This window comes from Mixophyes fleayi, chromosome 3 (assembly GCF_038048845.1).
Source record: "Mixophyes fleayi isolate aMixFle1 chromosome 3, aMixFle1.hap1, whole genome shotgun sequence".
Lineage (NCBI taxonomy): Eukaryota > Metazoa > Chordata > Amphibia > Anura > Limnodynastidae > Mixophyes > Mixophyes fleayi.
The window spans coordinates 55,142,207-55,170,128 of record NC_134404.1 but is presented as its reverse complement, the minus strand read 5'-3'; the positions used below and the strand labels follow the sequence as shown (position 1 = coordinate 55,170,128).

General features: G+C 38.3%; 1 protein-coding gene across 1 annotated transcript in view; it reads left to right on the top strand.

Annotated features, from left to right (window-relative positions):
• SNTG2 (syntrophin gamma 2) overlaps positions 1-27,922 on the top strand; it is a 369,337-nt gene that overhangs the window by 171,700 nt on the left and 169,715 nt on the right. Inside the window, exon 2 of the mRNA XM_075201515.1 lies at positions 17,055-17,192. Coding sequence (XP_075057616.1) covers positions 17,055-17,192 — 138 coding nt within the window. The remainder of the gene's footprint in view (positions 1-17,054; positions 17,193-27,922) is intronic.

The window sequence follows — 27,922 nt, the reverse complement described above, 5'->3', positions numbered from 1 at the left end:
CGTAACAGCTCTTCCATAAAATGAACTACAAGTTCTATGAGGAAGGCCATACCGGCAATTACATCAAAGTACACAGACTTCTGTGATGGTGGATTCCAACGGGGATGAATTAGTATTGTTTGAGGATGATGTACACACTGATGAGGGTGAATATGCTGACAGTGTAGATTGCAGGTGCTAATATCTAGCTGAGAGAAGGGAGCTAGCTGATGCTGGTATGCTTGGTAATATTTTGGGTAGAATGGCATGTTGGCAATTTTATGTTTTTCTACAGTAAACTTTCACCTTTATTAGAAAGGTGTTTTTTTTCTTTAAAAGGGTACACGCTTTTTATTTACATTTTTGTTTCCCTGGCTTAAAACCACTATGCACTTGAACTAAGGCTTTAGCACATGAGGTAGAGGAATTAGTATCTTCATGACTGAGACTGGAGAGTGACAAGGACAATATGACTGAAGACTGGAGAGTGACAAGGACACTGCCACCCCTGCTGTTTCTGTATGAGCTATGGCACAGTAAAATGTGACTGGAGGCTATTAATAACATTGCCAGCCCTATTATTTGAATTTCTGCTTCAGCGCTAAACACTGCCACCTCTCCTCTTTCTGGGTGAGTGACTGCAGACTTAGACCAAGACTGCAAGCCCTATTATTTCTATTTCAGCACTGACAATTAACAATGGAGCAATGGAGCTCTCCTGTTTGTGTGTGAGCTATATAATGCAGTACAATGTGACTGCAGATTTAGAAGCCCAAGACTGCCAGCCCTATTATTTCTATTTCAGTAATGATAATTAGCAATGGAGCTCTTCAGAATGTCACTGGAGACTTTGATGAACACTGCTAGCAATCTTCTTTCTTTTCTAGCTATGACGCTGCCCAACTGCACTAGAGACTGCCAAGAACCGTGCTACCCCTTCTCTGTCCCTCTGTGAAATGGCGCTGGATCGCCGTGGAGGGCGGTAATTATAGAATCCAAAACTTGCGAGATCCGACGATGTAACAATGACGTTTTGCCTCGTTTTCAATTCCGTCAATTACGAGGGTGCGCAAAAGTACAGAGCCGGCTCGGTTCAGTACTCGGATCTGCTAGGTTCGGGTGTGTGTTCAGTTCTCGAGGAACCAACCATGACCATGTGTATATATATATATATATATATGTATGTATTATTGTCTTTTACATACAAAATAGGTACTTTGGTTGCTCAGACTTTCTTTACTTAAACAGTAATGCTGTGAATTGGAGAACCAGATAACTGGCTTCCAGTTCTTGTTTTGTTGCATCTCTAGTGTTTGTACTCGTTTTTATTTTAAAATTGCTGTAAATGACACTTACACATATTTTACAGTGAGTCATTACCTGTACATGTACCATGTACACAACCATATTGGCGATAAACAAATACATTTTTTTCAGAACTCAATTATACACATACAATACATTCAATATATTTTACTTAATTAATTGTAATCACCTTTAAAAAACACTCTACAAATTTACACCAAATGCAATAAAATAGCAATGTAGTTAACTAAAAATATAACTATCTCATAATATATCCTTCTCTTTAGTAAGCCCTGAGGAGGAAACAAGCAGCTGCCCTACATATTCCTACAAATCGAGATGGTGCTTTCCTCCATATGCTGTTTATCATGTGATGATGTAGAATCACCTGTATTTACAATATTACACTCTCAAGTCTACATTTAATGATGAACATATCAGCAGAGCTGGCTAAGCTATGTTCCAGAGAAATAATCCCACTTTTAGTTAATGTAGATGACAATAACAATAACTTTATTTCTTAGTCCTATTTATTATTAAAAGCCATTACCAGTGCCTGGAAAACCTGAATGGGCTTAAATAAAACTAAGGTTAAAACACAAGAGTTAGCTCATTATACAACATTAAAAAACATGAAGCTTGTGTATAGTTTTAAAAACGGCGCACTTAAGAGCAATAAAGGACGTGGCTTATCGGGATAAGGGCTTTATAAGACACTCTGGGGATAATCTAGCGTATGTAAAATGATAATAAAATCATCCCACTGCACAACACTACATACAATAAATGTTTATGCAGACACTTGACCTTATGTAGGTTATTAGTTGTGGGCCCCTCACAAAATGGTAATAAAACATGCACATATATGCATTAAAAAATGATGTTGGTTAATTTTTTAATAAAACATGATTTCTGTAGAAGCAAAAATCTCTAATTTAGTTCTTGAAGTTTGCTGTAATAACTAATGCAATTCTCTAGTTCTCACATGCGGAAGTCTCCCTTAAGATTAGAAAAGACATTATATCAACCTTTTCACAAATTGCATTCATTTAATTTAAGATTCTCTATAAAATTATTGACCAGCATTTCTGGCACGAGGATATTAGCAAATCCTAGATATATCATTTATAATATTTACATTTAGATTCCACAAGAGGGCTGTTGTCTGTATACTGAACTTCCCACAACCCCAAAAATGTTTTGGCATAACTGGTGGCAAACTGTCCCCATTGTTGTGCCACGGTTCTGTAATAAAATTTAATGAGAAACATAAATCAATTATGTGTTTGAATAAAATGTTCAGCATGGATTCCTATCCAAACATTAACTGCTTGGTTATATTTGTGCTTGTAGAAGGGGACAACGAGAATGCAAGAAGTGCAAGGGCAATAGCCATGGCTGCTTGAGCACGCAGACACTTGTAGAACTGCAAGTGCCATTATGCCCTGACAGTGAGAGGCCTCTGGGATCTGTAGTGCAACATAGGAAAATTCAAATAAATAAATACACAGATAGCATGCAATAAGTCCTTTAGTCTAAAAAATAGTCATCATCATCATCATCATTTATATAGCGCCACTAATTCCGCAACGCTGTACAGAGAACTCAGTCACATCAGTCCCTGCCCCATTGGGGCTTACAGTCTAAATTCCCTAACATACAAACACACAGACAGACAGATAGACTAGGGTCAATTTGTTATCAGCCAATTAACCTACTAGTATGTTTTTGGAGTGTGAGAGGAAACCGGAGAACCCGGAGGAAACCCACGGAAAACCTAGGGAGAACATACAAACTCCACACAGATAAGGCCATGGTCGGGAATTGAACTCATGACCTCAGTGCTGTGAGGTAGAAGTGCTAACCACTTAGCCACCGTGCTGCCCACCTAGTCTCACCTATTCCTTGTTGCCATTTTTATTCATCTGCTAAATCCTTAGGGATCTTCTTTTATTGTTTTTGTTTTATTTTTTATCTTCTTTCCCTTTTATTGTCCAAAACAACCCAATCAAATCAGCATTATTGTGAATAGCTAAAGAGTGAAAAAGCTGGCAAAAAAGTACCCACACCTTATGGGCACAATGAGGAACGCTAGTGTGTTATTTAGTTTTTGGCTGGTATGCTCTCGAGGGGACGCACATTTTTTGCAAGCTATATTCCCCGGTATTCCTCACAGTGCTGACCAGTGACTGGCTCAGCCTTGTATCTACTGATGCTGGTTGATGTTTTTGTACACTCATTGTCCACCTGCATTAGGGATATACAACCCAGGCTATAGCATTGGTGCTGATTGACTATTTAACAGAGGGACACATTTTTATTTATTTACTCACAGTAAACATACATTTTGATGATCATTATCATCAGCTGGTATCATTACAGCAGCCCTTCAGGAGCTACAACAGATAGACTTATAATAAATGTATCTGGACATGCAGCCTAAACTGTATAGGCCACATCTCCAAGGGGCATGCTACATACACGTGTTCATGGCCCTACTCTAAGTTACATCCGCTTGTATGCGCAATCTGTTTTTCTAAGTGTAGCGCTGGAAGTTAAAGTTACACTAAGTTCTAAATTACACTTTGTTTTACTGTATATGTGCAGTATAATAAAGAGGATTTTTGCAGCCTGAAGTTGCACTTACAATCATTTTTAAATCAGGCCCTCTAAGAGCTGCATGAACTAGACCAACAGTATGCAATGGACGATGCACAGACATTGCAAGACCCTCTTTGGTGGCATTACATGCTTACATGCCTCTATTTTCCCCGCCCCCAAAGCAAGATCCTGCATTTGATCAGAAGCAAACGTCAGCACCAGCTGATGGAAGGAGTTGGGTGGAGTGAGGGCATTCTTTGCTAAGTATGGAGGAAGCAGTTCCCTGGTGCAAAAACTAAATGTTTTGTCTGTATGCAATAGTATTTTAGAATGAAGGAAACCACTAGTATTGTTTCATCATCATCATCATCATTTATTTATATAGCGCCAACATATTCCGTAGCGCTTTACATTTGGGGACAAACATAATAAACTAATAGACAAACTGGGTGAAACAGACAAAGAGGTAAGAGGGCCCTGCTCGCAAGCTTACAATCTATGGGACAATGGGAGATTGACACATGAGGTTAAGTCTACATTTTGCATTTTGGCCCAGCCAGACTGCAAAGGTAAAAGTGACTCATAAGCTAAATGATCCTGTCACACAACAATGTTGGTCAGGGGGGTAGTTGTCTTGTGTGAAATTGTGTAACAGGCGCTAACAGGCTAAAGGTAGTAAGGTTAATAGGGTGGTTGAGGAATATTATAAGCTTGTCTGAAGAGGTAGGTTTTTAGAGAACGCTTGAAAGTTTGAAGACCAGAGGAGAGTCTTATTGTGCGAGGGAGAGAATTCCATAGAGTGGGTGCAGCCCGAAAATTGTTTGCTTTATATCACATTTATAGTCAATTTAAAATTAGTTGCAAAAATGATTTCCTGTACATTGTTTTAAAGTCAGTTTTTACCATCCAGAGCTATGATATAAATATTGCAATAAAGCAAGCCAAAAGCTGATCCCGTATGGCTGCTGCACTCATGATTCTAAATAAGGCCTCAGAGTGATTCTATTATTTCATTTTTTTTATTTCCAGACTTCTAAGGTGAATATCAACAAAGTTTTATTGTGTAAAAGCTCTGGGGTTCGGTGTTACTCTTACTGTTAATTACATTAGTTTCAGCACTTGTACTAACCAGTTGGTATTCAATCTACATGATCTTAATCATTAGAAAACAAGCGCTAATGTATTTTTTAATTACTTTACACTCAGTATGTCAGCAGCTAATTAGTTATGATTGATTCTGTCATCTTCATTGTATTCTCAAAACACAACACAGGAATATAGAAAGTATAGCAATATATCATCTTTTAGTCTAATGCCACCAAAGTAATACATAATTGAAAAAAATGTTGAATTACTTAACAGTTTTGTTAATATCTTGTCAGTGTTAGAGATGAGAAAAATAAAGTTGTCCCTCCAGTGCACTTCTTTAGGCCACACACAGCACCTCTCGAAGGCAACCACCCCACCACCCAAGGAGAATTGGAAATGGGGAGGCTGCTTCAAACATATGAAGCTGTCCAAACCTTCCAACTCCAAAAACATTTACACCCCCACCCCACCTGATGTGAACAAGTAAAGCCGGGTACACACTACAGAAATTTCGACAAACTTTTTATGCCGAGCGATTTTACATGCGACCGATGGTCCGATCGCTCGGTCCATGGACTGCATACATACTAGCCTTGTTTAGGACGATAAAGGGAAGAGCGGACGTCCCTTTAGCGACTTTTTACAGGCATGTTGTCGTGAGCAATGACTGTAATTTCATACTCACTGTTGTGGATCGGTCAGAAGTTTATACACACTACACAGCGGAAACGAGATTGGAACGAAAATATTAAACGGTACGACCAACCAAATGAGGTGACAATCTTTCATTTGGGCAGACTTTCGACTATCGTGTAACTGTACACACCGACCCGACATTTGAACGAGCGGTCGTATGTCGGCTGTTTCAGCCGATTATTGGATGAAAACAGTGTAGTGTGTACGCAGCTTTAGTAGATAAACCAGTTACAAATATATATATATATATATATATATATATATATATATATATAGATAGATAGATAGATAGATAGATAGATAGATACAGGAATATACACACACACACACACACATATATATATATATATATATATATATATATATATATATATCTATATCTATATCATGCTCCTATCTCAATACGGGTCAATTCCGTGATAGAAGTTTGTGCAGAGCATTAGAACATAAGATTAAGCTGCTTCATGTTGCTTGGAAACTTTAATATAACTCCTGACCTAAAGTTCATTAAATTGGCATGAGTATGATGTGAGTTGTACATGGATGGCCATGCATTCTAATGAGAAAGACTATGCATTTGTTCTCTAGAGTACATACTGTATACACTCATATAGATCTCCTCTTGTGGATAAACAGATTTTTATAGATAAACATAAAATCACCATCCTGCCGATAATGAAGTCTGAGCTTATTAAGATCTCTACTTGACCTTGAAGGCTGACAAGCTACCCCTTAGCTATTATTATTTTTATTTTATTTTATTTATAAGGCACCATATGACATTTACAGTAGTATACAATCAATAGATAACAATGATCCATAACACATTACATAATATATGGAAATAAAATAATACAAAAAGCAGGCATCTACTGTTTAAATAAAAGATACACAGATATTTGGGAAATGCAGATCAATATATTTACAGATAATGAGTGATGTCCAACGTGAAATAGGCCTGGGCTCAAGAAAAGAGGGAAGCAAGCCTAGAGGTACACAGAGTGATGGAATAGTGTAAGGTGAACACGAGAGGACCCAGCTTGTGAAAGCATTCATTCTAAAATGAAGAAGAAGACACAAATAGAATGGCACAGAGTGGGAGAGTGGTGGTGTTAGCGGAGGCAAAGAATTTAGGAGGATGGCTGATAGCATTGAATAAAGAAATAGGGTCAAGGGCAGTAGTGTGGGTAGAGTTTGGAGCTGTAGGGGAGAGGGTTTTTTGAGAGCTTTGTAGGGTGAGGGTGAGGAGTTTAAATTTAATTATGTAGGCCACAGGGGGTCAATGCAGCGAATCGCAGAGAGATTATAAAGGACTTAATAAGAGTTTTGGTGGCTTTCATGTGGTGAAAAGGCCGGATAATGCATATATGCCAAAGAAGTCAGGATTTGGAGAGGAAAAATAAATTGTCCTAACCACACCAAGTATTCAATATTCTAGGAATTTTTCAATTCATTCTATTCACCCAGAGAGATGTGTACCTTTTAGTGAATAGAAGGTCTTTAGTGACCTTAGTGAGGGCAGCATTAGTGGTGTGGAGGGATGAAGGAAGCAAAATCCAGATTGGAGTGGGTCAAGGAGGAAGTGAGACGTGAGACAGGAGGTGAAACAACCTGCTTGAGAAAAAAAACATGTTGTAGACAACCAGTTTGAAAAGTCTGGAAGCAAAAGGAAGGAGGGGGTATGGTGGTAATTAGAGAGAGAGAGAGAGAGAGAGAAAGGATCAGCAGACTTTTTTTTTGGGTGCGGGGGACACACCAGTATGTTTGAAAGAAGTATTAACGGTACCAGACAATAGGAATAGGTTGAGCAGGTGGGAAAGGTAGGAACAGTCCTTGAGAGAGAAGGAGCAGACAAGATGGGGTCAAGTGAGCAGGTGGAGGAGGGAGAGGGGTAAAGAAGCAAATGTCTAGCTGCAAAAAACAAACAATCAAAGCAGAAATGTGGGTGCTATAAATGAATTGCGGTGCTAGAAATAGAAAACAATCAGCACCCATCGAAGTATACCAAAAAGAACTCAGCGCAAGACAGAACACTTACAAACCATACTTAAGGCCCAACTTCCTGCAAACATTCTGTGCGCTAGGAGACTGAACCAATAAGCCTTCAGCTAGAAAACTCAAGGTTTATGGAAGAAACATATTACTAAACTTGATTAACCCAGTATGTATCAAGATCTATAAAAATTTGAACATACCTAGCATGTTCACTTTCTATTGCTCAAAACTCTACAACTTGAAAAATAATTCAAAATGCTTTAAGCCTTCAGAGAGCATTATCCAAATTTACCTGAACTTCCCTCACTTAGTTTGGAGGCCAGAGTCTTTTAATGCTCTTTGTCAAAAACCATAGTAAAAGCGGCTATGGAAGCATTTCCTAAGTATAAATCCCCCAGCCCTGACTATTATATAAAAAAAACCTTTCACTTTTCAGCTATACACCTATATTAACATACCTATACACCTATATTAACAAGTCTACAGAATATGGGCTCTGAGAGGGGGATCTTCCCTAAAGAGAGGCTAGGGGACAAAACTGCTACATTCACTAAACCAGGGAAAAATCCCAATCCTATGTGAGAATTACAGATTCATTGGCTTGGTAAATTTCAATTTAAAAATATTTGCTAAGCTAATTGCAAACTAACATAGTCCACCATATGTCCGACAACAACAAAAGAGTTTTCATTATTCTTTCATATTTAGCTTATTCACAGAAAGAAAGACAGCTTGTCTGGGTTGGGTACGTATAACCGATGCTCACATTGCCGACAGACTAAATTCCTACAAAATAATGCAGACTTAACTTAAAAAAGACACAGTAGATCCCCGACATGGCTGCTACACGACTGCAATATTTTCTAAATGAAATGCCAGCATTTGCTATTTCCGTCAGCGACAATGAGATTTTGAAATTTAAAATGGCAAAAACAGGACCTGTGTATAATGTAAAAAGCTTGATTGTAATTGTAATCCTAACCCTAACCCTAACCCTATTCCTAACCCTAACCTTAGCCCTAACTCTAACCATAACCCTAACCCTAGCGCTAATGATAACCCTAACGCTAACGATAACCCTAACCCTTTAAAGTGGATTGTATATGCGGCGAGTGATGGCATGGCCACTTTAAATCCTGAAATTTGACTGTCGCCATAATCAGTGACATAAATAGCAAGTGCTGGCATTTCCTTCAATCAGAAAATATAGCACTCGAATAGCAGGCATGTCGGATATCTACTGTGTTGTTTTTAAGTTAAGCCTTCATTTCTTTATTATCGGGTTTCTTACAATCAAAAACATTTTGTAGGAATTTAGTTTGTCGGTAATGTGAGTATCGCTAATCTGACTACCACTGGCTTGTCCTACTATCAACACAGAGAAAGCTTTTGATTGGCTACATTAGGGATACATGAAATAGACACTGACAAGGTTTGGTTTTGCAGGAACTTATGCCAGTCTTTCATTCAACACAGGCCTGTCAGCCAGAGATTTCAGTAATTGCTTCCTATAGTCTAGATTTACAATTTCTAAAGGGAAAGGATGCACACTCTCCACATTAATAATTGTTTTGGTTATTGAACCCCTGGCAGAAAGAATTAGATTTTGAACTGAGGTTAGTCATCCCATAATAAGAGGTACAGTTCATGATTTTTTCTATTTGCAGGCAATGTGTACTTGTTTGTAAACAACCCTGAAACTTCATTACCCGCTTTTCACTCTATCCTAGATGCCCATGGCAAGGGCTTGCTTTTCAAACTGAATACCACTAGCACAGAGTCCCTTTCTGTTAATATCAACAATAACTTTTTAAGAGAAAAATACAAAAAAGTCTGTCTAAAGAGTTGAGTTACTTGGGGATACAATTACTAGCAGATGCTGGGTATACATTTCATTACCCCTGCTCTTACAGCTCTCTGATCTTACCAAAGATTCATGGTTCTCCCATGGGTAGGGCAAGGTATCCCGATGATCGGGATACCGACAACCAGTATTCCTACAAAAAAAGAAAAGAAAAGATTTGTTAACTAAAAACATGATGAAAATATACACTTACCTTGTACAGCGTGGATTTTCAAGGACTCTGCTATGCGACACGTGGTAACTCCAAAGATACTGCATGCCGGCGCTGGATTGTGACGTCAGGTATGTATCGGAAACCCTAACACTAACCCTAACCCTAGCCCTAACGGTATAATTAACGCACCACTTTAAATGTGTTCAGCAATGTCACAATCCACAATCCACTGCCGGCACTCAGCATCTTCGGAAATACCACGCTTCACATAGCAGAGTCTTTGGAAATCCAAGTCTTTGTAAATCCACGCCGTCGCTGTGAAGGTAAGTGTATATTGTCATCAATTGGCTTTTTTTTGTAGGAATACTGGTTGTCGGTCTATAGTCTTTCTGAAATATGGGCTGAAGATCAGCAGCAATTTTCCCCAAGATGTTCAGGTGGGAATTGTAAGGGACCACTAGGGGCACCCTGCTGTTGTCCTCCTTCTGTTTGTAATTCAGGAGGCTACTCCTTGGTATTCTTGTGGCTCTGTGGATCTGTTAATCTAGGTATTGGATGTTGTCCTTGCTGTAGGAATGTATTCCTCAGTAATAGCAGGTGTTGTTTTCTGTCTTCACTGTCTGAACAAATCCGAATGTGTGTCAGAGCTTGGCTATAAATGATGGACTTCTTTATGTGTCCTTGATGAAAGCTGTTCCATCTCAGATATGCTGGGCGGCCTGTAGGTTTATGATAGACTGATGTTTGAATAGTATTGTTTTTATTGTATAGGGTCATTTTTCTGAGATCCTGAGTAGTTAAGAGTGAGTCTGATGGTTGGGTGAAACTTGTTGAAGTTTTTATGGAAAGTCAGCAGCTCATCTTCAGATGATTAGTAGCAAATCTTCAATAAAACGTAAGTATGCTAGAGGTTTCATTGTGCAAGTTGATAAGAATTCCTCCTCTAGTTTAGCCATGAAAACATTAGAATACTGAGGTGACATCTTACTATCCATGGCACTTCCCATACACTGCAGGTATATGTCCTTTCAAAAAGAAAAGTAATTATGATTGAGTATGAACCTGATCAGCTACAGGGTCGGCTCTGTGGTTAGACTGTTTATTTGAAGGTAGTGTTGGCATGCGGCTGTGCCATCCTGGTGGGGTATGTTAGATTACAGAGACTCCAGATCCATAGTTGCGAGTATTGAGCCTTCTGGTAGTGGACCCAGGGCTGAAAGTTTGCAGAGAATGTCTGTGGTATCCTGGATATAACTAGTACGTGACGTCTCACCAAGGGTTTTAGAACATTCTCTATCCAGCCAGAAATATTTTCCGTTAAGGTCCCACTGCCAGAAATTATTGGTCTCCCTGGATTGCCTTCTTATTGTATTTTAGGTAACATGTAGAAGGTACCAATTTTAGGATTGTACGGTATAAGGTCCAGTAGAGAGGATGATCCAGGGTTGAAACCAATTATGATCTTTATAAGTTCTTCTGTGTGGTGGGGTCTTCCATAATCAGAGTGTAGTTTTTTTTATCTGAGAGCCGTCTGTGTGCTTCCTGAATGTAATCTGATGTGTTCATAATTACTACAACTCCTGCCTTATCTGCTGGTTTAATGATGATATTGTTGTTAGATTTTAATGATTTAATAGCATTCCTCTCCTCCACATTGAGATTGTGTGTCACTTTGTGGTGTTTGCTCAAAATCTCAGATTTTACTTTATTTCTGAAACAGTCTATATAGTGATCCATAGTTTGGTTGTGTCCCAGCTGTGGGGTCCAGTTTGTCGTCTTTTTCTTACAAGGATTTTCTTGTTGCATATCAGTTTGTGATGTGATATCTGTTTTGACATAAATGAATTCCTTTAGCTGCAATCTTCGGAAGAATTCCTCCACATCACTGCAAAACTGAGCCGTGTCGAGTGGCTTTGTGGGACAGAATGTAAGTCCTCTGTGTAAAACAATCTTTTCCACGGTGCTTGGCTCATACTGTGAGAGGTTCACAACAGATGACGATGTATTCAAATTGTTATGTGAATTATGTTTTTTGCCTGGCACTTTGAGACCAGCTTTCATCATTAGTCTGTTGAGTTTCTTTTCCTTATTTATGATTAGGTGATGTTGTAATTTATTAAAGAAATCACATAGTATTTTCCTGGTTGGATATGACACAGGTCCCTGTATTGTGGTATTTAGGGAATAAATCCTATCTTGGATAGTTCTCAGTTTTCACAGTCCTTCAGATGATTTGTAGCAAAGCTTTTGTGAGAAGTGTGTATTGTAGATGTGTCAAGTTGGATTCCTGATTATGAGGCCTTTGGGAATAATATTCTCCTTTTTTGCATCTGGATAGGAAGAAGATGTCGCTGTTCAGTTGTGCCAGTTTCTTCAGTAGGTTTTTAAGATCCATCTGTGTTCGGTACATTGGGGTAGCTTCCATTATCAGAATGTGTAGCAAAATTAATAAAAAATTTTTTATTGCAGTACCGTGTCAAGCAGAAAAATCTATGTGATGTTAAATACTTTTGTGTCAAAAAAGACAAAAGTATTATAGGATTGATGCCTTTATTGGCTATCCAAAAGAAATGTTTATATTTGCTAGCTTTCAAAGCACAGAGGACCCTTCATCAGGCAAGTTTACAAATGAATGACTGAGAAAAGCACACCACATTTAAGAGATGTTACATCAAGCAATTTATACAGGGGGGATGAGGAATACATCATAAAAATAAGCTAAAGTAATAAATCGGAGGTTTTCGTTACGTATGGAAGAGTAAAAGTCCTAAGAGTTCAGAGATCTGGAGTCACTCTGCTGTGGGGTGTGAAGTGTGACACATTCTCATGTACAGCCTCCAATGTGGTGTACATTATACAGTATGACAGATTTAAAAGTCTTAATACTGAAAGGTTTCTTTAAAAATGCCAGGGAGAGAAAAGTCTGGGAACTCAAGCTGATAAGATCATTCCAGTCATTGTCTCATGGACTCAACCTTACACTTGGATTTATGACCCACTACATGGACACAATTCACACCCCACAGCAGAGTGACTCTAGGGGGTAAATGTATCAAGGTCAGATATTTTCAGTGTGTTAAAATCGCGGCAAATCGCAGGTGATAACCCACGATTTTAGTCAAAATTTTCTCAAATGTATCAAGCTGCGATTTTTACCCTGATCTTCAAAATCGCTGGTCATCTCTGGCGCTTTTCTGCAATGTAAACACTCCCATGTTAGCTCACTCTCCTGTGTTGTAGCAGCGAGTTGTATAAACCCATCACTGTTACACTGTCCTGTCATACAGCTGCGGGAGCTCCAGCAGCTGTAAAAAGTGTTAAAAATAGATCAAACTTTTTTTAAAAAAAGAGTGGAGTCCCCCCTCTATTTATTCTTAACCCTAGTGAAAATAGGGGAAAAATTTTGCGTGGGGTCCCCCCTATTTTCATGGCACCAGCACTAGGCAAACCAGTCGGGGTTTGAGGCACTATAGCAGGGCGACACGCGGCACGGTTACCCTGCCATAATGACTAACAAAACCCATGCTGTTCAGGACTGGGCTGGAATCCCTAGGGAGTGGGGTCTGCCGAAAAAAATGAGGGACATCCAGCCCAGTGCCGATAGCTCTAGGGCTCTTGCTACACCCCTGGGCGGTGGGTGTAGGGTAATACCGGCGATAAAGTGTTAAAAAAAAATGGACGCCATTTTGTTTTGTGGAACTACAAGTGCCAGCCAGGTTGCACTAAATAGTTGTAAAACTACAAGCACCAGCATACCCACGGCAGCCAGGGCATGTTGGCACTCAGAGAACTACAAGTGCCAACATGCCCTGACACCCACGGCTGGCTGGGACCCGTAGTTCCACAAAATAAAATGTTAACAAAATCACAACACCCTCATTACAACAACTAACATTGATTAAAAATAATAAACCCACAATAAATACAGTAAACACCCTCATTTACACCACATATTTTTATTAAAAATAATAAATCCCCAATATACTCACCAATGAAGTTTTCATCTGTTGTCAGCAGCTTTCAATCCAAAAATGAATGTCACCAAATTCCAAAATAAATTTGTACCCAAAGTCTATGTTTGACTATGTCCCAAATAAATTTGTAATTGCAAAAGTCCTGCTTGTAATGTCTTCTGTTCTTCTGCCCAGGGGGAGGGGGGGGGGGCATTGTTGATTGCAATCTTCTGTTCTTCTGCCTAATGGGGGCCCATTGTTGCTTGCAGTCTTCTGTTCTTCAGCCAGGGGGCCCCATATTTGTAAGATCCACAAATCTTCTTGCTTCATTAAAGGAAATTAAAAAAGGAAGGAGCCACCGCAAACAGCTCCTACCTAGTAGGAGCTCCAATACGCAATGAGCCCTTTTTTATTTTTCTTTAATCAAGCAAGAAGATTTGTGGATCTTATAAGTCCTGTAACCGAGAATGGGAGGATGTGATGAGAGTGGAAGAGAGACGCAGATCTTGTGGAGAACGGAGGTGTCGAGTTGGGAGATATTTTGAGACAATTGAGGAAATGTATGTCGGTGCAATTTTGTAATTAATTTTGTCATTAATGCTTAAATTATTAATGGACGACATTAGTTGAATATTTTTTTATGCATTCTTTTGTGAATGTATATTCCACATAGGTATTGGACGTATCCTGTAGTGTCTTGTGTAGTAGAGCACAGCATTCTTGTGTAGTAAAGCAGAGAAATCTGGCACCTGGATTCATCAGCGTACGCACAGTATCTTCAGAATCATCCCTTGTTAAATTTGGGAGTATGCAGAGCTGGTTTACGTGTGGTTTAAACAAACACACGTTATGCTCCGTATGCGTGCTTTTATTAATCAGGCCCTATCTATCTATCTATCTATCATACTGGTTTGTAGTGTATTGTATGAGAGGTTGAAAGTCAACTTTGTCTACCTATCTACATTGTTCATTCAGAAAAGGTGCCTTTGTTTCTAACATTGTGCTTGATGTATGCATGTGCTTTAAAAGCCATTCTGTTGGAAAAAATTGAGAACAATGCTCGGCTCACTGCAAACTCATCCCATAATGCTCTGAATGACAAAACCTTTATAGTGGATGACTAACTGGGTGTGAGGCAGCATTAATAACAGTCAATATAGATCGCTTAATATCAATTTCAAAAATAAGTGGCTGTTACTACATACCGTAAAACCTTACTACTGTCTGTAAAATAGCTTATTTTTTACCATGCTCCTGTTATGTTATTAACGTGTGTTCTGTTTTAGTATCTCACAAAAGTGAATGAGGTTAGTGAGGCATTCAAAGGTTCTACACAGGGACAATTTCCATTTCTATTGCCTCAGCTATTACATTGAAAACTGGCTATTAGTGAGTATATGTTGAAATATAATTAATTCTACAGACTGGTGGTTTTGTCCTGCTTGATGTTCAGCAATGTTGAATAAGAATTTTCTGTAGTCATGTGAATCACAGTAGAGACTGCTTTACTAAAATGTGAACAAGGTTATGGAGACAATGAACATTTCTCCATCTCTGTTTCAAGAGTAGTCACTTTTTAGAGTGACATTTACAAACTTGCTCTTTGAATCAAAGCTTAACCCAGGGGTTATTCAAAACATGTCCACCCCTACTATACACTGATTAGCTTATAGCAGGGTGAAACAGTATGTCTGTAGGTGGAATTCTGTCCCAGCTCATACTTGATCTGCTATGCTCTAAATGCCCACTGTGTACAACATTGACTTACATGGCAGCTACAGAACTGAAATTGTCAGAAGTGTCAGTGCCTGATATGGAAATTTAGACTTGCATATAGTTTTGTTATGCAGGAAAGACTATAGAATAAAGCTGGTAAAATCTACTAAATGCTACATACCATAACAAGCACATATGTTTATGATTTATTTTACTATCAATTATCTAAACATGAAAGTGATCAATTAAAAACATTAACACTGTTTGTGTATTTTTAACTTTAATAAGTGTTATAAGAAAATATTCATATGCAATTGTTTTAACCTCTAAAGCTTTCAGGACATCATTCTTTTTATAGAACTAGAATCTGTCTTGACCCTCTCATTTGCATAACAGTGCCATGGGCATTAGAACAGAAATATCACCAAGAAATGAAAAGGACAGGGAAAATAGAGAAATACTTAAAAAGTAATAATTCTTGAAACAAATAGTAAGTTCGACTTATATTTATATATAGAGCATATCAGAAAAATATGAATGTTAATTGATAATCAGTGAAATGTTTTGGCTTGATATGAAAGGGGCATAATTCAAGCTTTGCATAATGGGTTATATATCAAAATTATTTTACAAAGCATCTCTCTCAATAGAAACCAATTAATATATATCAATTGAAAACGAAAAGTAGGAGAAGTCGCATAGTTGGTTACCTGTATGAAAGAACTATCATTAAACGTATTTTTTATTTTATATGCCCACAACCTACAGGTGTAAATAAAGTGAGCAAAGATCCCACTTTTCATTTTGCGAGATAATATGAGTCATTGACCCAATAGTTTTGTTTAATTACTTACTTAAATATATTTCAGGTTTGATATTGTTTATATAATGTTTTGATCGAAACATTACATTTTGTTTTATTTTTTTCATATTAATTTGTATTATAGAATCTTCTATATACAACATAACTCTTGTAGCACTCACTAAATTCTGATGTACAGGAATAGTCGTATTACAAACACCTCTTCTATGCTTGTAACAACTGGGACTGCAAGAACAGAGATGTTCAGGTTCCCAAACCTCTCAAAATAATAGTGACATTCAGGGATGTATATTTATTGATTACAAACCTAGGAATATGGGTTATGGACAGAGATCAACGCAACATTTCAGCAAATTTGGCTTTCAAAAGTGTTTTTTAAACTAAATCATCATCAAAACATTCTATGAAAAAAGTGGAAAAAAAGTAAAAAATAAAATTAAATGAAAAAAAGTTATTTTTTTTATTTAGAATCTGTAATAATATATTTGTACACTGTCTTCCTATAAAAGCAGAATTATTGGCCCTGTATGTCAACTTGTTCGGAAAACCAAATCGTGGGAAATTGGGCCATTTCTAGCTGTTGATTTATAAATTTTCATGACTATCCATCATAAACAACAGGAGTAAGCTTCCAGATGTTTAAAGGGCACCAAATCAACATGTTGGAGATGTAAAAGAATATGTAGGTACCAGACAAAATGAATACAAATACAAGTATTACTTCTGTGTTTCAATCCCAGCAGGACTAACTTTGAAAAATTTGTCAGACAGCATAACACATTTTCTTGACCTTGTACAGGGAATTCGTACACGTACATGTATTATATTGTGTTTTCTTCAGTTATCTCAAAAGTAACATGTTTTTTTCCTCATTCACAGACTAAAACTAGTTTTGCACACCTGTATAATGAAGGTTCAGAAAATGCTTGTGATGTACGACTCAGACTTACTAAGGAAGCACTAACGATACAAAAGCAAGACGTTGTCTGTGTCAGCGGAAGTGAGCAAAGTTCAAATGTAAGTGCTCTGCTTGATAAATCGGAATATTTCAGTAACACTTGAATTCTATGTGTGTGATCATTCCCAATAGCTTTCCATATATTTGTTGATTTTCTAATTATTGTCTTACTTTTATTTGTCTGCTAAATAGTTATTTTGAATTAATTTGTAAAAAATTATGCAGAAATCAATACGTAATAAAATAATCTAAGCTGAAATTGTGAAACAGACATTAGTATGCTTTTGTGGAGATATGCAAAATCATGAAGGTGGGAACAGGAGAAAATAACATTTCCATTGACGAAGGATTATAATAATTATAGTAATTTTCTAATTGGGACTCCAATCCTGCAAGCTCACTGTCACTTGCACCACTAAGATCCTTTCTGTGAACATCCAAAGCATGGAAAGTCCTACGTAGGGAGAATAGTCTTTTGTTTTTTTATATCATTTAGGACATGTTCATGGACAAGCTCAGGTCAATCAAATTGCTGAAGTCCTGGCTCTGCTAAACCAGGGTCATTGCTGATTGATAACTGGCTCTTGACAATGTCACGATCTTTAAGATGATTCACCATGGGCAGACTAAAAGTCAGGTTCCTGGAAACAACACACAGCTTATAGTTATCAGAGAAATGTCTAGACTCTGAGCAACAACAAAAAGCCCCCAAAAAAACTTAAAGATAGGATTGTTCTTTATCAACACACCTGTCCTTGGTCTAAATGGTTCACTAGCATTGGCTCACTAATGCACATACTCTCCATGAAAATGCATGCATTAAAAGTATTTGCCATGCTTGCTATGGCAAATACTTTTTAAGTCCTTGGGAACTTTTATCTACCATTGTGTTCCTCCTAAAAAAATACTAATGAGGAAAGACCTGGTCTAGTTAACATCTCCTTTTTATGCTATCAATTCAGAGGAGAGTTTAGTTTCAGTAACAGAATGCAAAAACTCAAGATACCAGAGAAAACCACCACTCTTATTCAGCTACTCAAATATTTCTGGGAGCTGTTGGGGGACACAAAGAATTTACCATTATATTAAAATATAGAGCTGCTTATCCCTTCAAGGCAAGGATGAGTTTCTGTGAAGTTTAATACATTTTCTATGAATCCATTCTTTATCTGAGAGTGAAGAGCTTACGATGACCAGTTGAGCCTGAATTTGTTTATAATATTGTCTTCCGGATCAAGCATGTTCTCTTCATTAAATGGGGATTTTCCAAACTTTATTATACTTAGGATTATTCTTAGGATGTTAAATCATAGTATTACTAAAACAAAGTCTCGTTTTAAATTTTGGAACTGCTAGAATATAAGTGCCCGATTACGGTCCCTCGTGGCATATGTCGATACTACCAATTATAAACTATACTCTGTACTCCGGTACAAGTTCCTAATACTGAGCATTTGGAGATTGTTTGAACAGAGAGATGTATAGGCCCATCAAGGTCCTATTACTACATTAATGGCGCTGAGGGCAACAATCATGGATTTAGCTTATAATTGTAATAATAGTGCAAAATGGACTAATCTAGAGGTGGACACATTTGCACCTGTAGGAAAAGACACACACAAGGAAATGTGTATGCAGATTTGGACACATCATCATCATTTATTTATATAGCGCCACTGATTCCGTAGCAATACACAGAGAACTCACTCACATCAGTCCCTGCCCCATTGGAGCTTACAGTCTAAATTCCCTAACATACACAGACCGAGAGAAATAGAGAGGGAGAGAGAGAGACTAGGGTCAATTTTTATAGCAGCCAACTAACCTACTAGTATGTTTTTGGAGTGTGTGGGAGGAAACCGGAGCACCCGGAGGAAACCCACACAAACACAGGGAGAACATACAAACTCCTCACAGATAAAGCCATGGTCGGGAATTGAACTCATGACCCCAGTGCTGTGAGGCAGAAGTGCTAACCACTAAGTCACCGTGCTGCCCAATCTTGCAATGTGAATAACTCAAAAAGAGCATTAATTACTCCAGGCATATCAACATGTGCATGTACGCCTGGTAATAGCATAGGATACGCAAGCATTAAGCGTTAGGTGTTGTTGGCAGTAAATGCAGGCGTGGCATTACTATATTTGTACACAACCTAATAATGTAATAAAGATATGTTTTAATACATTTATTATGTTGTGTACAAGCAGAATAATGCCGTCAGATACACAAAAGAGAATAATGTCAAATTTTCCATATATAGAAAGTTAAATACAACACCTAAAAACTCCATTGATTTTTCTTTAGAATATTAAATGGTAATTGTCTTATCTGCAGTAATCCATATGGGAATGACAATAAAATCATGTGAAGATGTGGCCGTTAATTAAATTAAAATAATTGAATTGATCTATTATAGTCACCATGCTAATGAATGTAGTATAATCAGCTGGAGGTCAATCTGCAAACAGCCAATCATCAGCGGCTAGATAATGCTGCTGATAATCATCATTATCATTGCGTATATTTACATATATTTGCGTATATTTGCACTAGTCCTCCAACACCTGCAAGAGATACGCTTACTGACAGGTGTTTCTGCATCTGAATATAACGGTAAAAGATACGTAATTATACACTTACTCTACTTGGCCTATACTTACCCTGTCCCTTTTCCTAACTCTCCAGAAGCAGAGCCTTGCACTTGCGCAGTTTGAACATGACTTGCGCCAAACCAGACAAATGTCCAACTCTAGGTCAGTGGGGCCAGGATGACTGGCAAAAACTTATTCTGCAAGCGGCCATAGGAATGTGTCTTCTAAATGTTCTTAAATGTCTTTTAAAACAGTATATGTTTGTTATTGCTCTTATTAACACTGTGATAAAATTTCAATGGACACACTGCATCGTTGAAGCCATCACTATAGCTGTATTGAATTATAACAATGCATTAGTAATTCAATTACATTTCAGGGACATTTTCTTCTACATTGTATTAGTCGCCATTTTTATAAAATTTCTCTCTACAGCTTTTGTTGGCTAAGCTTAGTAATGCAAAGGTTCTCTTCCTTCCCTATTTCTGCATTAAATAGAAGCACATATCATAAATTACAGTAAAGGTAAAAGTATCACTTAGCATGAAAAAATAATATCAGTTCATAATTTACATCCATCTCTTACATTCTATTTCTCTATTGACCTTATTATGCAGAATTAAACACATTGCCAAAGTCAGTTACTTTTCATTGTAAAGATCTGTAAAAAAAAAAAAATAGGTACGATAGAGAGAAAATAGCAAGTATAATCAGTACCTAAATAGCATTTCATAAAAAAAGAATGTGCTTGAGAATAGAATACAAAAAAGATTGGCCTTGCATTTTAAATAATTTAGATATTAGTAATAATCAACCATGACTTTGTTCTCAGCAGTAAATGTAAAGTTCTTTGCTCAGACACTATTTTGGAAAGCAATTTTAAATATGATTAGCAACTTGTAAGAGACCTTGATGTTGTCATATGAGCAGTACTTCGTAAACCCAAGTATTGCTCGATCACATATATAAGGAACCAGTCTTCAGCACAAAGGTCTGCCCCTCAAGTTGTCCGGTGGATGTAATAAAACTTGGATTACCATAAACTAATTTGCTAAAACTTCTTCTATGCACTTTTATGAATACATAAGTACATTCAGAAATAATTTTATATATGCTGAACTTTCAGAATTGGGAATTTAAGTAACTGTGGTATAGAGAAAATATATAAGATTAGAAATTGTTCTAAGATTTTAAAAGGATGCCCATTTCAGCCGTAACAGAAACGTTTACTGGATACTCAACTATTGTCATATTTGGTGTGGATAGCACAAACATTACTAATAACTAGAGATGGGCGGGTCCGGTTCTCCGAGAACCGAACCCACCCGAACTTTGGGTATCCGAGTACCGAGCTGAGCAGCTCGGTACTCTCCCGCCCATTCCGAATCCAAATCGAGGCCGAACGTCATTGTGACGTCGTCGGATCTCGGGACTCGGTTCTCGCGATACTTCAACTTTATAAATACACGCCTCCACAGCAATCCATCGCCATTTGACAGAGGGAGAGAGCAGGGTGTAGTCATAGGCTAATTAGAGCAGGGACAGAGAATACCATATTGTTCTTGCAATTGCTCTAACCAAAATCGCTAGTGCAGAGAGGAGGATAGAGGTTTACTATTTTTTCTTCATATTTGGCACTCCCCAGCGCTTTTGGGGTGTCCCCCATAATTGTGCATTAATATTTCTGGCTGTCAAAAGTCATATCTGTCAGCAGTATCTACTAAATAATTTGTAGCACACCTCAGTGTTTTTGGGGTGTCCTCCCTAATTGTGCATTAATATTTCTGGCTGTCAAAAGTCATATCTGTCAGCAGTATCTACTCAATAATTTTTAGCACTCCTCAGTGTTTTTGGGGTGTCCTCCCTAATTGTGCATTAATATTTCTGGCTGTCAAAAGTCATATCTGTCAGCAGTATCTACTCAATAATTTGTAGCACTCCTCAGTGTTTTTGGGGTGTCCTCCCTAATTGTGCATTAATATTTCTGGCTGTCAAAAGTCATATCTGTCAGCAGTATCTACTCAATAATTTTTAGCACTCCTCAGTGTTTTTGGGGTGTCCTCCCTAATTGTGCATTAATATTTCTGGCTGTCAAAAGTCATATCTGTCAGCAGTATCTACTCAATAATTTGTAGCACTCCTCAGTGTTTTTGGGGTGTCCTCCCTAATTGTGCATTAATATTTCTGGCTGTCAAAAGTCATATCTGTCAGCAGTATCTACTCAATAATTTTTAGCACTCCTCAGTGTTTTTGGGGTGTCCTCCCTAATTGTGCATTAATATTTCTGGCTGTCAAAAGTCATATCTGTCAGCAGTATCTACTCAATAATTTGTAGCACACCTCAGTGTTTTTGGGGTGTCCTCCCTAATTGTGCATTAATATTTCTGGCTGTCAAAAGTCATATCTGTCAGCAGTATCTACTCAATAATTTGTAGCACTCCTCAGTGTTTTTGGGGTGTCCTCCCTAATTGTGCATTAATATTTCTGGCTGTCAAAAGTCATATCTGTCAGCAGTATCTACTCAATAATTTGTAGCACACCTCAGTGTTTTTGGGGTGTCCTCCCTAATTGTGCATTAATATTTCTGGCTGTCAAAAGTCATATCTGTCAGCAGTATCTACTCAATAATTTGTAGCACACCTCAGTGTTTTTGGGGTGTCCTCCCTAATTGTGCATTAATATTTCTGGCTGTCAAAAGTCATATCTGTCAGCAGTATCTACTCAATAATTTGTAGCACACCTCAGTGTTTTTGGGGTGTCCTCCCTAATTGTGCATTAATATTTCTGGCTGTCAAAAGTCATATCTGTCAGCAGTATCTACTCAATAATTTTTAGCACTCCTCAGTGTTTTTGGGGTGTCCTCCCTAATTGTGCATTAATATTTCTGGCTGTCAAAAGTCATATCTGTCAGCAGTATCTACTCAATAATTTGTAGCACTCCTCAGTGTTTTTGGGGTGTCCTCCCTAATTGTGCATTAATATTTCTGGCTGTCAAAAGTCATATCTGTCAGCAGTATCTACTCAATAATTTTTAGCACTCCTCAGTGTTTTTGGGGTGTCCTCCCTAATTGTGCATTAATATTTCTGGCTGTCAAAAGTCATATCTGTCAGCAGTATCTACTCAATAATTTGTAGCACTCCTCAGTGTTTTTGGGGTGTCCTCCCTAATTGTGCATTAATATTTCTGGCTGTCAAAAGTCATATCTGTCAGCAGTATCTACTCAATAATTTTTAGCACTCCTCAGTGTTTTTGGGGTGTCCTCCCTAATTGTGCATTAATATTTCTGGCTGTCAAAAGTCATATCTGTCAGCAGTATCTACTCAATAATTTGTAGCACACCTCAGTGTTTTTGGGGTGTCCTCCCTAATTGTGCATTAATATTTCTGGCTGTCAAAAGTCATAACTGTCAGCAGAATCTACTAAATAATTTTTAGCACTCCCCAGTGGTTTGCGCTCAGAATGGATTCAAAGCAGTCCACATATGATCTAAATGAGCAACCAGGTTCTGTCACCAGTCCTGATGTTAGTGTTCCCAGTACGTCATCTGGCCAAGGCGATGTCAAACAACAGAGTGTTTTCAAATTAGTGCAAAAAACAAAAACCCAAAAAAATTTTACTGTATTGAAGCGAAAAAGAAGTGTAACTGAGCAAAAGTTAAGTGACGATAAAAAAAAAATTGCAAGCATGCCATTCTACACACGCAGTGGCAAAGAGAGAATGAGGCCTTCACCTTTGGCTATTAGTGGCAGATCCCAAAAAGTTACCCAGCCTACAATTGGTGCACAACTACTGTTACGCGTCAAAGCCGAGCTGCAAGATAACAGTGAGGCATTACAGGAGAATATTTGCTCTGATTCACAAATGACAACAATCCCTGTGGAGAGTCCATCCAACAGTGGGATGTCTAATCGTGACCATTCTGTTAGTCTACCCATAAAGAAGGGCCCTTTCAGCAGTTCTGCTGATGTGTGCCTGAACAGCCCGAGTGTAGCCGGTGATACACCAAGTGAGGATGACACTTTGTCTTTAGAAGAGGATGTGGGGGAGATTTGGGTATCCGACGATGAGGATGCGGTTGATTGTGTAAGTCCTGCAGCAGTGTGGCACCAGTGGGAGCAGTTCTGGCATGTGAGGTTCTGGCACCAATATGCACTTTCCAAACACAAGCAGGGATGACGCAGGGGGCAGACCACAACAGTTTGACATCTGGGCTGGTTTGAAGGATTTGTCAAAAAAATGTGTGACCTTGACCATAATTCCAACCAATCCTACTATTAACATGCAAAGGATGGTGGAGGGCCTATCAGGGATTAAACTGTATTTTTCATAATTTTCACTAATAATGTTTGGGTGTAATATACACCCAAAGACGAGTGCTCAATTGCTAAGAGTCATTGATGGAGAGGAAGACAAGCAGGCTTGTCTGTAGAATTTGCAGGCAAATTGTGCTGCGTTATATAGGTAACACCCAAAGAGAAGAGCTCCATTGCTCCATTGCTAATTGTAATTGCTGAAATAGAAATAATAGGGCTGACAGTCTTGGTCTAAATCTGCAGTTACATTTTATTGTACCATAGCTCATTGCGAAACTGGAGAGGTGGCAGGGTTTAGTGATAATCTTCCTCCAACAATACTAATTCATCCCAATATCCCAATATCATAGAAGTCTGTGTAGTATGATGTAATTGCTGATAATGGCCTTCCAAAGGGAATGACTAGTTGATTTTAGGGCAGAGCTGTCACGGTTTTTGGGCAATTCTTTTACAGCACAGCAAATATCAAAATGTTTAGCGGACTCATCTGCATCACCACTGGGTGTCTTGGGAAAGCAATTTCTTTTATTACAAGCAGTTGCCAGAGAAACTGAAGGAGAAGACGTCCCAACAAGATGTTGATAAGTCTGGGATCCTTGCAAAGAAAATTAAGTATTTCATCTACAATTAAAATATAGTTAGCACATTTACTTTGTTTTATTGCACACTATAATTTTATGTAGCACCTTTTCAAAATCTATTATTAAGGCAATCACTTGACTCAAGCTAACTGTGTCTGCACTTTCTTCACAGGTAACTACTTCGCTGGACTAAAGTATATTCCCCTCAAATGCTAGTCTTCTTGCAGCTGCTGTATTCTCCTACATGCTGTTGCAGAAACCACAAATTGACCCTAAATGTTTATGGACACAAACAGCATCTCCTGCATGTCATTTTTCAAAAGTTCTGTAACACCAAGTTGATAGTGTGTGCAAAACAGGAAATGTGATGGAATTCAGCCCCGCTGTAATGCTGGACCAATATTGGGGTCGTAATCAGAAATGACATATCCTCAGGAGACTCCAAGCAGGATTAGCCATCTTTCAATGACATCCCTTAGTTTTTGGAACAGTTTGTCAGCTGTATGCCTCTTAGTGAAGCTGCTGATACACAGAGTAGCCTACTTCTCAAAAATGTGATGCACCTGGGTACATGCTGCTGCTGTCCATGCTGGGGAAGGCGAAAGACCAACCCAGTGGGCTTTCACAGTCATATAATCTTTTGTTTGCCCAGTTCCGCTTGTACACATATCTGTGGTTAAGTGTACAGTGGGTAGAATACCATTTTGTCACCCAATAATGACATTTTTAGGAACTTTCCGGTACAGGAGAGAATAAGCTTTTCTAGTAAAATGGTATAGTGATGACATTTGCTAACAGGGACATAACACCTCAATTAAATGTCTTAAACCAACTGTATTAATAGTGGACATTGGACACAGATCTAACGCTAGCATAGTACCCAGGGCGTCTGTGATCCGCTTTGCGACTGGGTGACAGGTTTCATTCTTGCTTCCTCTTGCAGAGGATTGTTTACTTGCCAATTGTTGGGGGGGAAGATTGCAGGTGCTGGGATGTAGATGAGAGAAGGGAGGTAGATTATGCTGGAATGCTTGTTGTTAATTTTTTTTTAACCAAAGTTTCTGATTTTCCCAACAGTTTGCCAATAACTCGCTGAAAAATGACGAAACATGGATGAGGATCCCAGATGGTTAAGGTCCCTACCTCTACTGAGTGTGGCTTTCAAAATGTTACAAATGGATAGACAACTCTTGCCAGGATTCGTGTAAAAATAATTCCACACTTAAGAGGTGGATTTTTGGTCTTATGCCCAGGCATGACAATGGCCTTTTTGTTATCACTGGCAAGAACTGCAGCAATTTTTCTTTTCAAGTGTATGAAAATCATATTGTGACATAGGAGGTGTTCAAAATTGAATAAAAAATGACTGGAAATTAGTGTTACTGAGGTTAATAATAATGTAGCTACAAAATAATACCTAAATTATGTTATTTTAGCACCAATAAATGTAATTTTTATAACAAATTGCAAAACAAAACCAAACAAAACCAAAACCAAAACCAAAACACGCAATGGCGGTTTTGCAAAACCAAAACCAAAACCAAAACACGACGGTAATCCAGATCCAAAACCGAATCCAAAACCAAAACACGGGGGTCAGTGACCATCTCTACTAATAACCCATAAGTAGTAGGAAGTGATGTGTCACTTTTTAATAAACCAAGAAAACAGGGCTCAAGGTGAGAGGACTTGAAGGTAGATCAATTTACCAAATGCTTCTGTCACAATATGGACAATAACTCCTATGTTCTGGTGTGAGATTACAATGACTGACAGACAGCAATGATTGTGAAAGGATAATACAAATGTTTATTATAAAAGATAAATATAAAATCAATAGGTACTTAGCTGCAGAATACAATATAATTGTTGAGAAATGTCTGGACCTGAGGAGCCCCATTGCAAGATAACACTCAGTAAAATAAATGATGAAGGGTCAGCACAGTTTGATGGACATAGCATAATCAATCTACATATAGCTGTATGGCTACTTGCTTGCTCTTACTTGAGCTGAGAGTGCCTCATAAGACTAAAGGAAAGATAATATTCACAACTATGTCAATCACACAGAAAGACAGTGTAGTTGGTTCGTCTTATGAATAGTACTTCTGCAGACCTTCTCATGTTATTGTAAACCATACTTGCCAACTTTTTCTCGTTGGCATCAGGGAGATCCCGGGGTAGGTGGGCTGCGGGGGTGGGGTTTGACGAATCGCATCATTTTGGCCCTGCACCTAAATAATTGTCACAATTTCGGCCAATTACATTAGGGGGCGGGGCTAAGATGAAGAGATATTTGCGCCATTAAGCCCACCCCCCGCCACTTATCTATTGTAAGGCAAGAACCTTGAGATTGCCCTGCTCTCCCGTGAGACAGGGAGGTCTCACAGAAATGCTGGAGTCTCCCGGGCATTCTGGGAGAGTAGACATCTATGCATTAAAGAAAAGTAGCTAATGAATCTCTAGAGACTGAAGTGTCTTTTACATTTCTGTCTCCATTACTGAAGTCATGTTGTCTCACCTGTCAGTCTTTGATTAAATCTTGGTCTCCATGAAAATGGCCACCACCATAGGCATCAATACATGGATATAGGACACAATTTCTGAACTGTGTCATCATGTCACAGATGGGGAAGCCAGCCACGTCCTGTACTGGCTCAGCATCAGGGAGAATGCCAGAATCTTCAGGAAGTGAGGGAGATCACCTCTATTTCAGGGAGTCTCCCTGACTTTCAGGGAGAGTTGGCAAGTATGTTGTAAACTTGTGAGTTGATTCTGCTTTACTTATTCCTCTGGGAAACAGTTGGCAGCTCTCCCATGTAGGTTATCTGGAACTATCATTCTCAGAGCACACATTAAATGGAACTATACTTTTTCTAATGGTTACTGGATACAGTATTCAGTTGGGCTAAAGGTGTCTTCTCAAATTACTGGTCTACATTAAACCAACCATATCCCTTCTCAAAAATAGTCCTAGTTGGGTAGAGAGTTTATATTTTCAGGGTTATTGCAAAACAAACTAATACATCGGATCTTACTGGAAACTTAAAATTTTTTCAAAACTTTGCTTCCAGAACTGAAGACCCCTGACTTTATAATAGATAGGACCCATACACTTCCTACACCTAAGTTTATTGTCCCATCTACTCTGATAGATGTCATTGCTTGCATACATTTCTGCCATGTCAAACAGCAAATTCACAAAGCTGCCAGAACCATAAAGAAATTTCCCAAACCTAAAAAAATCCCTGCAAATAATCACAGACTTCTCACAAGACCCCATACAGAGATATAGGGAGT